The 14,431-nt window shown below is 37.9% G+C and overlaps 1 protein-coding gene across 4 annotated transcripts in view; it reads right to left on the bottom strand.

The window, feature by feature from the left end:
* The window catches only part of slc11a2 (solute carrier family 11 member 2), a 212,569-nt gene that overhangs the window by 97,010 nt on the left and 101,128 nt on the right, over window positions 1-14,431 (bottom strand). For 3 of the 4 annotated variants that reach the window (XM_051672310.1, XM_051672311.1, XM_051672312.1), the window contains exons 7-9: window positions 10,351-10,421; window positions 10,194-10,261; window positions 7,384-7,539 (exon numbers count right to left, since the gene is read on the bottom strand). In XM_051672310.1, the coding sequence (XP_051528270.1) occupies window positions 7,384-7,539; window positions 10,194-10,261; window positions 10,351-10,421 (295 nt within the window). The remainder of the gene's footprint in view (window positions 1-7,383; window positions 7,540-10,193; window positions 10,262-10,350; window positions 10,422-14,431) is intronic. The other variant, XM_051672313.1, reaches the window with a different exon arrangement.

The following is a 14,431-nucleotide window of genomic DNA, read 5'->3' as shown; positions in this document are numbered from 1 at the left end:
GCCATTCAAATACGGTGTCTTTTATCAAAATTCTGTGAATAACTTATCTTGAGTGCCTCTAGATGATGCAGGCCAATTTTCGTGCAAATTGGACAAACGGCATAGGACGAGTTTGAAAAAGTAGGTTTTTCAGAAAATTCAAAATGGCGGAAAAAATTCAATGATGGAAAATGACGTCATAGGCAGAAATCTTGAGCCAAGGAATCAGAGGAAAAAATTATTTTGTTTCTAGGTCTCACGGTTCAAAAGATATTAACATAAATGTGAGTGCAAATTTGGGCAGTTGGTGGCGCTAGAGGGTTTGAGGTAGAGACAACAAATTTGCTGTGGTAACAGATCAGACTGTCCTCTATCTGTGTGCCAAATTTCATAACTTTTCCGCAAGCGGTTCTATGGGCTGCCATAGACTCGAGCGGAAGAAGAAGAATAATAACTAACGAAAACAATAGGGGTCTTTCACCCCTTCGGGGCTTGACCCCTAACAATAAGAAAACTAACAAAAACAATAGGGGTCTTTCGCCCCTTCTGGGCTTTACCCCAATAAGAAAAATAAGAAAATCGGAACAAATACATTAGGGTTCCTGCACCTTCGGTGCTTGAACCCCTAATAAGAAAATCGGAAAAAAATACAATAGTAAATTTTTTTTTTAAAAACACCCCCATATCTCTACAATATTCTTTTGCAGAGATATGGGATTGGCTGTATGGTTGCTAGGGTGAGCCCATCTAATTGCTATGCAGTTTCCAGGGTGGTACTAAAAAGGCTGTTTGCTAGCCTGAATCAGAGACGTTCTAATCCGAAGATATCCCTCTGAGTCAATTTGAATGGAAGTCTATGGGGCTAGTTGCTAGGGTTCTCTTGATGGTTGCTAGGGCATGACTAAGAAGTTTTAAAGGTAATATTGAAAGACTGCTTGCTAGCCTTAGTAAAAAGTACCAACCCACATGTCTCTACGATGTTCTGGTGCTGAGATATGTTTTTTTGGTATACAGTTGATAGGTTGAGCCCATATGGTTGCTAGGCAGTTGCCAGGGTGGTACTAAAAAGGCAGATTGCTAGCCTGAATCAGAAGAGCCAACCCTTATTTCTCCATGACAATCGGATCTGAAGATTTCCCTTTGAGACATTTTGAATGGAAGTCTATGGGGCTGGTTGCTAGGGTGTTCTGTATGGTTACTAGGGTGTGGCTAGGAAGTTCTCAAAGTGATATTGAAAGACTGCTTGCTAGCCTGAGTCAAAGAGAGAGAGAGAGAGAGAGAGAGAGAGAGAGAGAGAGAGACAGAGACAGAAAGAGAGAGACAGAGAGAGAGATCGATCCCAAAACAGGTTTCATGAATGTAAATACACTTTTAAATTAGGAACCAAGGTTCTCCAATGAACACACACACCTACTTGGAATTAAAAATCTCACTTCAATCTAGCTGTGAATGAACCGGAAAATAAAGCAATGAGAGTATTTCACATGATTTAACTAACAATCTAGTATGAAATTTCCAATTCAAATCTGGCAAAAAAAATCCTAAAAGCAATAATTGAGCCAATTGTATTTTATGGCAATGAAGTATGGGGACCACTGAAATCACAAATATTTTCAAGTTTGGAAAAGAATCAGTAGAAATGCTGCATACCCAAATTTTTAAAAATATTTTCAAAGTACACAGGGCAAGACCAAACAACTCATGCAGAGCTGAATCAAGCAGATACTAATTAGTATAAAAAGAAAAAAAAGAAAAAAAGAAAAAGAAAAGAAAAAAACAGCACTCAATATCTACAAACATTTAAAATAACGTGTTCAAACTAAACCCAACACAGAACAACACACATACAATTTGGACCAACCAAATTATAAAACAACAAAAAGAATATTATATTGCCCATTGGAACAATATCACACAACCACAAAAGAAAATGCTATTCTATTTGGAACTCAAAAAAGATGAGAACAGCAGAATATTTGAGCACTGTAAGAGATCATAAGCTGAGGAAGATATTAACAAAATATAGACTCGGTGACGATCCACTGACCATTGAAAGAGGCAGTCACAGACAGAAGAGAGACTGTGTTCCCTGTGCACACAGAGCTGTAGGAACTGAGGAACATTTCCTACTACACTGTGACAACTATCAAAACATTTGATCAGTCTTTTTCCCAAAAGTTAAGAAAATAATAATGAACTTTATGGCACTACCAAATCAAACAAAACTGGATAGCATATTAAGAGAACACTCAAGTCATTTATTAACAGCAGCTAGATATTTAGCAGCCCGCCACAAGAGAGAAAAAGAGAAAGAGAAGAGAGAGAGAGAGAGAGAGAGAGAGAGAGAGAGAGAGAGAGAGCAAATTAAAGCATACTACAGGCCTGGTGTGAGTTTGTTTATATTTAACATTTTGGCAGTTGAAATTTTAATTCACGAACATGGGATTTTTTCGGTAGCATGTTTTAACGTACCTAGGGGTTGCAAGCATGTTTTTAGGCATTGTTAACATGTTTTAATATGTAGGTAGGCATTGTTAACATGTTGTTAACATGTAGCTATGGGTTGCTAACATGTTGCTCGGCAATGCTAGCATGATTTAACATGTATCTTGGCATTGCTTGCATGTTGCTAGCATGTTTTAGCATGCAGCTAGGTGTTTCTAGCACGTTTTAACATGTAGCTAGGCATTGTTGACATGTTTTAACCTGTTTTAGCATATTGCTAGACATTGCTAATATGCTGTAAGGCATTGCTAGCATGCTAAAGCATGTAGTTTTCCCTTATTAAAAAATCTAGACGCAAACTTGCTGAAAATTTGCAGCTCTTAACTGGTAGTGATGAACCTCCAGCAAACCTTTGGCAACAATGGACCCTTCTCACACATCCACGTGCAGTGAAGCAGAAGTTGTCATAGTTGGCTAAACTTGAATGACGGTGAATGGGGGACCACAGCAAATGTAATTTTTACTTACCCGTTTGCTCCAACAGTAAAATAAAATTTTTTAAAAAAAATCAACGATTATGCTTTCACAGCTTTGCAAAGAAGATAAAAATATACAGCACTGGAAACATCAGTAAGGAGAGAGAAACAGGCCAAATTTTCTGTCACTCCCTCAGCAGGTTTTAGAAGCCTTATCACAGCTATGGTAACAGATTATTTACAACGTATTCCAGGGTAATATAATACAAAGCACAATGTTATAAATGTACACTAAATATTTGTAAAATTGGAAATATAAAAAAAGTTTGCTACATTTACATTGTTAAAGAAGGTGGAAACGCATCATAACAGGTCTGTGAAAAGGGTCCATTTGCTGCAAGTTTGCCACAAAGCTCATTTGCATGTGAAAATTATCAGTGGCGAATTTGCGGCAAATTTGCTATGTACTCTCAATTTTCGTAAGGGTTGTTAGCATGTTTTAACATGTTGCTAGGCATTGCTAGCATATTGCTAGGCATTGCTAGTCTGTTTTAATACGTAGCTAGGGATTGCTAGCATGTTGTTAGCATGTTTTAACATGTTGCTAGGAATTACTAACATGTTTTAATAAGTAGCAAGTTGTCGCATGTTGCTAGCATATTTATCATATTTATTCATGTAGCTAGTGTTAGTGCATGAAAAAATATGCGATTTTAAAGGCCGCATCTGTATAAGATTTTGTTTGTCTACCAACAGCAGCACATGTACAAATTAGGGCTGCAGAACTGTGTTATATCTAGTGGTAGACAATTTTTTATTTTTTATTTTATTCTTCCGATATCCAGACAGCAGGGTTGCCAAAATAATGGCAATATATCACTTTGACAGTAAAAGCCATATAAATAAAATTACCATATTTTTCTGAATATTAGTCACCTTTTTTCATCATCTGAAAGGTCCTGCAACTTGTAGTCTGAAGCGACTTATATACATAATGTTTACGTAATTGATGTCGGCCGGTTAAACACGGATATCAAAACACAAACATGAAAACATTAGTCAAAGTAAAATGTTAAAGTTCCCTATTCAGAGTAATATTTATTTATGCAACCAGATTAAATAAATAATCTGTCCCATAATAACATTATTGTAGTAAATACGGTTGTCATGGTACCAAAATTTCAGTAGTCCGTACCCATACCAGTGAAATTTCACAGTTCTCGATACCAACTTCAATACCACAGAAAAAATATGATAATGTTCTACTGAACAATAAATAAATTAAAAGATATGCATGTTTCCTTCAAGTGTTTCTAGCACTTGTTTGTTTTTAGGTAGGGCCCTACTGAAATCTGTTTTATTTTTTCCCCAAATCCTTTTTTCCCTTTTTTATTTTTTTTGTATTATTTTTCCAGAATTCCATGTCTTAAAGTTTAATTACATTATCAAAATGGTGTCCAATCAAACATGTTTCCATAAACGTTTAACAAGTAAAAAATAGAACAATTACTTAACCTACCATTGTATTTTTTAACAAACTTTTTCATACAAAAGCACTCTTGCTTATGATATATTGCTTAATTTTGAGCAGTAATTAATGTGCAATACACAGCTTAGTCTTTTTGTATTATCCAACACATCCTACCTCTTCTGCCATTACATTCCCTTGCACTGTACATAACCGATTTGTATTTAGATTTGCACTATGTATGTGTATGTATATATATTCATATATGTGTATATGTATGTATATGTATGTGTATATGTATGTATATGTATGTGTATGTATGTATATGTATGTATATATATATATATATATATATATATATATATATATATATATATTGTTTCTTCAGTCGCAAGCGTTTAGCTTTTATTATGAATCACGCACGTTTTTTAGACATGTATTTTTACGGAAGTTTAACTTCTATGGATAAACAGTTAGATGGCCCAGTGTGATTGTTAAAGTGCAAATGCTGTGACTTAATTATATAAATTATATAAAAATAATGCTTCAGAGTGGATTAGTGCTCTGCTCTCTCATCTCTCATACAACGTGAATGATTCTCATAGTCTGTGGAGTTCCTGTATGAGCGGTCTGCTTCACACATTCATTTAAAGCTCATGCAGCTCATACAGACTAAGATTGCAGCATTTTGTGGTTTAATCACACCAGGATATATCACAAATTTAATTTGATTAGTTGTGCATTTCAGTGTAAAAGGAGTAATAGAGCACACGCTCAAATAAGCGTGAGCATTTGAAAGAAGTCATGTGTCATTAAAGTACCAAATTAAGTCGGTGCTCGGTACTACAGGTACTGTAGAATCACTGGTATCATTACATCTTTTTTATTTTAGTACTGACTTGGTACCGAAGTACCAGTACTTTTTTAAAACACTAGTAGTAAAACTCATAGTAACTCATAGTAAAAACTTTCAGTCAGTGAACCAGATAAGTAGTGCATAGCAAAGAACGTTGCACATATAAGAAATATCCACAGATAGATAGTCGCTAACATTAATGAATAGACAACAACAGGCATACTGTTTTACTCACAGACTAAAAGCTGTTTATGTGTAAACAGCAAATTTACATTTGTTATAAACATATGTGGCTTATTTGTCGCCTTTTTTCTCATGAAACAAACAGAATATGATAAACTGTTACAAGGCCAAATATGGCGTGATACAATGCGTAGATCCTGAAGTAATCTTCACGGAGCGAACCACTAGTTCCACCAGTAGACCACTAATTTTATCCTGTAGCTGTAGTTTTTGTGTTCTGCACTGGCGGTTTCTTTTGCTGAAGGTGATTGGAATGAGTGTAATCCAATTTATGAACAATGGTCCCAAACATATATGACAGTGTTTCCCCATATGCATTTTGTAGCGCCGCTGTGCCACTGCTGAATTATGAGCGCCTCTGTTGGAATTTCACATGGTTAATTTAATATACTTTGACGCAACATAATGCTTGCCAGTCCCAGTCAGCTGTGCACTTTCTATACTGCAAATGGGACCCCACCACACACACACACACACACACACACACACACACACACACACACACCACACCCCACACCCCACCGCATAACAACACATCAAACTCGCTTCATTTCAAGTGGCCCGCAAGCTAATTTCTGAAAAGTAGGATGGAAAGGGATCACAGCGTTTCAGAACAATCAGTTAGCGATTTCCACATGAATATTAATGAGCCTTCCCCTGTCATCTGTATGTTTTGAAGTGTATTTTGCTTGCTTCAACAGTGGAATGAAACAGCGCTACATGGGTCAATTATCAACACGGCTTAATCATGAATAAAGCAGCATGTGGGCAAAGCAGGTGTGGTAATTCACAGACTAGTTTTAACTGAACAGACTATTTTAAATGCGCTTGTGAAGCAGTAAGATGTGCGGTGGGGTTTGCGAAACCTGTTTGAATGCAGTACAGAATTGTCTGTTGTAAAACTGGTATGTCTTGGTGATGAAACTAATTTAAAACAAACAGCCCCCACATTCTAAATGGCACTGACAAAGAAAACAGGAGAAAACATAAATCAGAAGGCTTTTCAATTCTCAGATCACAACGCTTACAAAATTTTACCATGGATTTACCGCAGTAACACTAACTGTACTGTATTACCTATGGCAGTTGTGCAGAAAAACTTTCTAAATGTATTGAGACTGCTGTTTTTTTCATTATAAAAATGCCATAGTACTTTATATAGAAACCATAGTTACTAACCATGTTAGTGAGGAGCCATGCGTGGTTTTACCTATGGTTACCATGAACTATTACAAATTTCATTGTTAAAAGAATGGAACAACTATGGTGCATTTTCATAATTATGGACCAAGCTATCAGTTTTCCATCTATGTAAAATCTGTACTCTTGTAATGCTCTCTGATTATAGGAAAATTTAAGTTGTTTTGTTTGCCTTCAGAAATTCCAAGACTGTAGTTTCATTGGTAGGAGCCTGATGAAAAGAATCTGTAAAGATGAACCAACTTATTCACAATGTCAGAATATTTTAATTTAGCCATATAAAATTAGGTGTTTATTTTTTCCACATGTTACTGTTGTTAATATCATAATTTTCATCTGCATCCCAACCTCAAAATCAATGCTGTACTGTCAAATGTGCAGTTCAATGCACATAATATGTAATATTATCTGCATGGGTGCTACTAAAGCAGGTGCTGGTGCCACATTTTCAAAGGGACCTTTGAGGGCACAAATAAACCCTGATGTGGCCCAGGCTGAAACTGAGTTTGACACCCCCGTTTTAATCTATTTTTTGACCAACACACGTTAATACAGGTCCGGCGTTGCAGGCTTGTGGATGTGCGCACAACAGCACCACTGCTGAAAAAACTCCTAGGGGAAACACTGTATGTGATGTGCATAGTTGGATTATTTACATCCTTTCAGAAATAAAATGACCCTTGAGTGTTTAATGGAAGCACAAGTATTTTACATACCTTTACAAGAGCAGAGTGCAGATAGATGTTATGAGGCATTATAACGGCTCCAACTATCCCAACAGCCTGCCCTAACTGCGCAGGCCCACAGCCGCTACAGTATGGCACAAACATGCCCTTCAAAACTTCGCTCTGGTCTGGACCTACGCGCACATACTAGAAATAACCAAAGGAAAAACAAGTGAAATATCACCCACAAGCAAAACACATTCATTCATGGAATTGTGAATACCAGCACAGGACTTTGCATGGGCCAGCATCATCTTTACACATGATACATCCATAAAGTGTATGAAAAGTAATTGTATGATTATTGCATGATTGAGTTTCATCTTTGCATTTCCTTTGTGTTTTGATGCAGTCTGTTGTAGCCTTGTGTTGTAGACAAGTAAAGGGCATTGCTTCATAAATCTATGTAATAAAAATAAATATACATAGGCCTATTTATTAATTTTCTTGTAAATGAATGTGTTAACTACATTAACCAAATTAATTGTGATTACTCGTAGGGGTACAGCAATATATCATGCCATTATTTAATGCAATACAAAAATGCAACACCACATACAAATAGTGGAAATAAAAATCACAATATAGCATGTAGAATCGATTTCTCTCAATTTTGACCAACAAAAGGTTTGAACAACAGAGGGCGTATTCAGTTTAGGCCTAATACAGGGGTCTGCAATCTTTTTGATATGAAGTGCTACCTTTTATTTTTCCATGTTACTCACTGTGCCAACTGTGTACGAGTCTTTCGAGTTCTAAAACATTCTTTACTATCCAAAATAATCTATAATTCGACATCTATATGGTTTACAGTACAACCTGCTTTTGATGCAAACATCAAAAGGTATAACAAACAAGGTTTATTTATAATTTCACACATTTTTGTAAATAATATTTTACTTTAGACAGAGAAAATGAAGAGGCTGGAGTTTAAAAGTCTTGAGAACATATTTTAACATTTGAAGTAATTTAATTTAGTGTCTATATGCCATCAAAGGCTGTTTTTAAAGAGGTTACACATTCACTGCTTTGTATCTTCTTGCAATAAGTAGGTTGTCTAGACCATTTTTAAGTTGGGATGTGCCAGTTTTCACTTGCTCGAGGCAATGAAAAATTAAAACAGAAGTAAAACTAAAATACCTAAATATAGTTCATGTCTCTTATCAATTGAAGTTATAAGAAAGCATCAAAAACATAGGGCTATAGAAAAATTAAATATTAAAACAAAAAAGTGCCAAGACAGGGACCAGATGAGTCTATTAAAGTGAAAATTAAACCAATATGTGATATATGGGGTTATCCATGGTGAGCTGAGGTGGGCCGGTATTTGATAAACGAGGGGTGTCCAAACTTTTTTCTACTGGGGGCCAGATTCAAAAAGAAATAAGGTGTTGTGGGCCGCACAGTTGTAAAAATAATAAAAAAAGACTAGATGCCAATACTGCATCATCTTTATATTGTATGATTAATATTATGCAAGTTTTAATCACATTTTATGTTAATAAAGGATATTTCTCTCACCAAGAACACTTGTAATAGAACAGTGATGCAGGGTCAGAAAAAATGTCCCCGAAATTTACTCCAAAATTTCAAAATGTCTGGGCAAACAATGCCGTGGTTTCTGTTTTTTTATTCATACAATCTTATATTGTTCTTAAAATTCTACTTTGAGTAGCATTACACACTATAACATAAATTGTTAATAAAAGAATGACAGTACATTTTTATATAATTAGATTTTTTCTTTTTTTTCATAAACATAAAAAATACCCTGAAGATTATATCCATAGGGCAAGTATTGGCCCCTTTATGGAGAAGATCATTTCTGACAATGCAGTATTGTAACAAATATTATACTGGGTAAGAACTTGTTACATTCATTGCCCATCCATTCAGTGTCACTGCAAAGCACAAGCAGTTTTGGGAGTGACACAACAATAATCAAAATATGTTACATTTCCCTGCCATGACGTGATTTAAGGAATTACTCTTTTTTTATTTTTTTATTAGTACCTCAATCATAGTTTCTGTTCTGTCATTACTTGTGTAACAAATACGATTTTTAATTGATCAAAATTATTGTGCTCCCTTGGTTGATATGCAAGTGTGAGCTGTGCGCACAGCTCCCACTTGCATATCAACCAAGGGAGCAAAGATGTGCTAATGTTTTGAACTCTCTCTCTTAAGTCCTTACTCTCAAATGGTGCTGAGAAGTCCATGAATAATTTTGCTTGTTTCAACAAAACATCAAAAAGAAACAATTCACAACAATTAATAAACTTCCCATCACTTTAGAATATCTCCTATATTCTAGGAGAGTACGCTCAGCTCGCGTGCCTTTGTGCACACTCAATAAAGTCTGTGCGGCCGGTAGCACTGCACAAGGGCAGCTCTACTCAGTTGTATGATGCATGGTATCGGGACATTTTATCAAGAACGAGTACATAAAGTACCTAACCTGATACCAGTCCTATAACAAACACATCATTCTTTTGTGTGGCACTTCATCCATGAAAATCTGGAGGATGCCAAACTCCTGAACTCTTCCAATGGATGAAGCTGGTGGCAACTAAAGAGAACGCACTAGTGGTACGTCGTAGTGACACACAGTGTTGAGAATACGAATTTCATATAATTTCTCAATAGCGAGCCAAATTATGTTCTATTTCCAAAATCTCTCACGGCCGCATCAGAGCGGGCCACAGATGGCCCACGAGCCATAGTTTGGACACCCCTGTGATAAACGGTACAGTTAACAGTACAATTAACATTTTAATGAATAGGCTGCAGGTTTACTGTACCTCATAACCAAAGCTGAGAGCCATGGTAGTGATGAGGAACCCAAAGAAAGCCTCAAGTTTCCGCAGACCTAATAACAAAACAAACTAGACATTATTCCGATTATATCCAAGATGCAGGTTTGTATCATTATTTTATGATCCTTTGGCATTTACGTACCGTATTTGTCCAAAAACAGGAATACAAATGTGTCAATAATGGTTATAAGCACTCCGGCCCAGAGAGGAATCCTGAAGTTGACAGAGAAACAGAAGATTAAAATTGTGATTGGACATACATATACATCTTTTGATTCAGAGCACATCTCCGCATTATTCATGAGAGGGAGCACCCTCTGAATGATTTCCATCCAATCGCTGCACTGCCACATACATGACAACGCAAAAGAGCTGTGCATTCAGAAACACACATGGAACACAAATAACAGCAGTTTCAGCTCAAAACCTGACTGTAGCGAACATCTTCAACCCTAGAACGCATATGTAACTTCACCCCCCTTAAATTCAAATGTGGGTCAAAAAAGACCCAGGTAAATCTAGATGCTTATTCTTTATAAAACGTCTTATTTTTTCAAGGAAAATAAAGTCTAATGATAATTTTAAGTAATTAAATTTTTTAAAAGGTTGATATACATTTTATTCAATACTGAGGAGTTTCACATACATAGAAAATGAATTAGGAGTTTGGGGTGACAGTGTAAAAAAAATCCTGTATAACAGAAATATTGACAATTTTCATGTTTGATGGTAAAATATGAAATGTCTCAACTCTAATATAAGTACAATGGACTAAGATGATTTTTATTTTTTTTAAATACTAATACTATTAATAATAAAAAATAAAAAAAAAACACTTGTAAAATGACAACCTTATGTACTGTACTCTGTATGACACTATATTTATATATTACTCTATGTAGGTATATTTTTTGTTTGAAGTTGTAAAGGGTAGTGAAAAAATAAAAGTAGCATGTTTAAACACTAAGAAGTTCTCCAGGAGCTATGACCATTGTGCCCTTCCTGTGAACTAGTCATCTAACCTCCATGAGGACTATACCTGTAATGGGAAAAAACTTTGGCTGAATAAAACTTTCAATACTTGCATACTACACATAAATATAAATGTGGACATGGTATTTCACATATATTTAATTATATAATAAATGAAAACTGAAAACAATAAATTTATTACAAGAGTAATCCCAGTGTTAAATGCATTGAAAACCAAAGGAAACACATATGCATTCTAGCGGTAGTGATGCAAATTTTCTTATAATGTAAAAAAATATTCAAATACATCTTTAAAAAAAGACATTTACATGATAGAAGCACATTACTCGAGAAATAACTGGAGTGGCAGATCAAAAGACCACTTTACATAAAATTTTTGTCAAAAAGTAGACGGCTGTGCAATTTTTGACCCACTTTTGCATTCAAGGGTTAAGCCTATTCAGGCCACAGTTCTGCTACCCTAGAGTGCTCCAAACTTTAACTAGCGGTATTAAGGCACACATATTCATCTTCTCCAAATTAAATATATTTTTGCAAATAATGGCATTCATACAGCGGTACATCTGATCATGGACACATTGTTACGATGGCTTATTCAAAATAGCAAGACAATGAAAACCAATAATTATAAGAATAGACAGAAAAGTAGACTACAGGTATGCCTTTAAACAAATGAGACACACCAGTTGAACGCTTGAAGCAGAGAGAACAAAGTCAATATAATATAAAATAAGGATATTGTCAAACACATGGGTTTTAGAAGATCTTTTAAATGTTTGTGTTTTTAGAGACCAATAGCCCAAAAATAGGGATGTCATAGGTAACTCAATACTAAAATGAAAATAATATGTAATAATACCAGGTTTTTTGCAGTACCGTTAGTATCCACTCAGTTTGATGCCAGCACGCTGTCTGACTGACAAGCGTTGCTGTTAATGTATGCCTGTGTGCTCTTTGAGAGCGATCATGGTAGTGCAGATACGCACTTCAACAGTCAAATAAACTTCAAATTGCCTGTCAAGGCGAGCTATTAATGTACAGTAGGTAGCAGACCAAAATGGCCTTTACCACTGCACTGTCATGTTTATTCTGTTTGTTCATGTATTTCATGTCTTTTATTTTGAAAGTTTAGTTCCTGTTTCATGTCATGTGGTTCCCTTGTCATGTGATTTCATGTTTCCCTCAAGGTTCATGTGTCTTGTTTTCACTGGTTTATTGTTTGATTATCTTGTTTTCAGTTCTGTCTGTTCATTGGTTCCCTCATCTTTGTTTTACCCCTTGTCCATGTTTTTAAGCCCTCATGTTTACCATTGTCCTTGGTCAGTTATTGTGTTTGTGTAATGTGGTCAAGTCAAGTCAAATCAAGTCGTTTATTTTTTTTTTGGTTTGGATATCACTTATGTAAATAAACTGCACTTGGGTTCATCTTTACTTCATCGTCATTGCCAGCACCAATCGTTACAGAATACCTGACCTACACAACATGAACCCAGCGGTCCGACTTCTACGCCTACGTCAGGCGAGTCGTCCCCTAGAGGATTATGTGGAGGACTTCTGCGCTCTGGCCTGCCGGGTGGACTTTAATGAAATAGCCCTCAAAAGGACATTTTCCGGGTAGGTTTGAGTGAGCCAGTTTCCTCCCTGATGCCTGACGGTCGGAGTACTTACGGCCTGGCTCAGTATATTGACCTTGCCCTGCAGATTATTGGTTCTACGTTCACTGTAGGGGAGGCGGATGCCGAGCCTGAGTCCCACGTCATGGTCGACGAGCCAGCGTCCCACGTCATGGCCGACGAGCCAGAGTTCCACGTCACGGCCGCCGAGCCAGAGTTCCACTTCACGGCCGCCGAGCCAGAGTTCCTGGTCATGGTCGCGGAGCTAGCGCCATCTTTAGCCACGCCTGAGCCTGCTCCATGTCTTGTCACAGCCACGCCTGAGCCTGCTCCACGCCACGTCACAGCCACGCCTGAGTCTGCTCCACGCCACGTCACAGCCACGCCTGAGTCTGCTCCACGCCACGTCACAGCCACGCCTGAGTCTGCTCCACGCCATGTCATAACCACATCTAAGCTTTTGGACCTGGAGATGGTTCCCGCCCTTGTACCCACCCTTAGTTCTCCTGATCAGGCAAGGGGAACTTTCGACCCTCCGACCCTGCCTAGACCCTCCGAGCCCTGGATTCCGCCTTGGCCTGTCGATCCCTCGACATCACCTCAGCTCTATGTTTCCTCGGCTCCACTGCGGTACTTCAGCCTGTCGGCTTTACCGGGGTCCCTCGTGCCTCCAGCTCCGCCTTGGTCAGTCAGTCACCTGGCTCCACCTTGGCTCTCCGATCCTCTGGCTACGCCTCGTCCCTCCAATCCGTCAGCTCCACCGGGGACCTCCTTCCCTACAGCCCCACCTTGGTCCTCAGTCCCACCAGCTCCGCCTCAGTCTTCCGATCCCCCAGCTCTGCCTTGCTCCTCCGAGCCTCCGGCGCCGCCTTGGTCATCCCTGCCTCAGCCTCCACCCTGGCCCTTCGAGTCTTCGGCTACTCTCCGGGTATCCAGTTCTCCATGGCTCCGCCCCTCGAGCCTCTCACGGCTCCACCTTCCATGGCTCCACCCCCACGGGCTCCACCCTGATCCCATTCTCCATGCCCTGCCAAGCCATGCCGCAAGACCCACCCCCCCCCCCCAGCTCCCTATTGAACTTTGAAAATTATGCCATGTTTTATGTGTTTTGTTCATGTGTTGGGGTGTCGGGAGCCGCCCCTTAGTGGGGGGGATATGTCATGTTTATTCTGTTGGTTCATGTATTTCATGTCTTTTATTTTGAAAGTTTAGTTCCTGTTTCATGTCATGTGGTTCCCTTGTCATGTGATTTCATGTTTCCCTCCAGGTTCATGTGTCTTGTTTTCATTGGTTTATTGTTTGATTATCTTGTTATCAGTTCTGTCTGTTCATTGGTTCCCTCATCTTTGTTTTACCCCTTGTCCATGTATTTAAGCCCTCATGTTTACCATTGTCCTTGGTCATGTATTGTGTTTGTGTAGCGTGGTCAAGTCAGGTCAAGTCTATGTCAAGTCGTTTATGTTTGTTTTGGTTTGGATATCACTTATGTAAATAAACTGCACTTGGGTTCATCTTCATCGTCATTGCCAGCACCAATCGTTACATGCACACATTAGATTAATTCACAAAATCACCACCATGTTAAGTGTGAAGTGGGAGTTGTTACAATAAGCAAAA

This window comes from Myxocyprinus asiaticus, chromosome 35 (genome assembly GCF_019703515.2).
Source record: "Myxocyprinus asiaticus isolate MX2 ecotype Aquarium Trade chromosome 35, UBuf_Myxa_2, whole genome shotgun sequence".
NCBI lineage: Eukaryota > Metazoa > Chordata > Actinopteri > Cypriniformes > Catostomidae > Myxocyprinus > Myxocyprinus asiaticus.
This window is presented reverse-complemented; position numbering and strand designations above follow the sequence as displayed.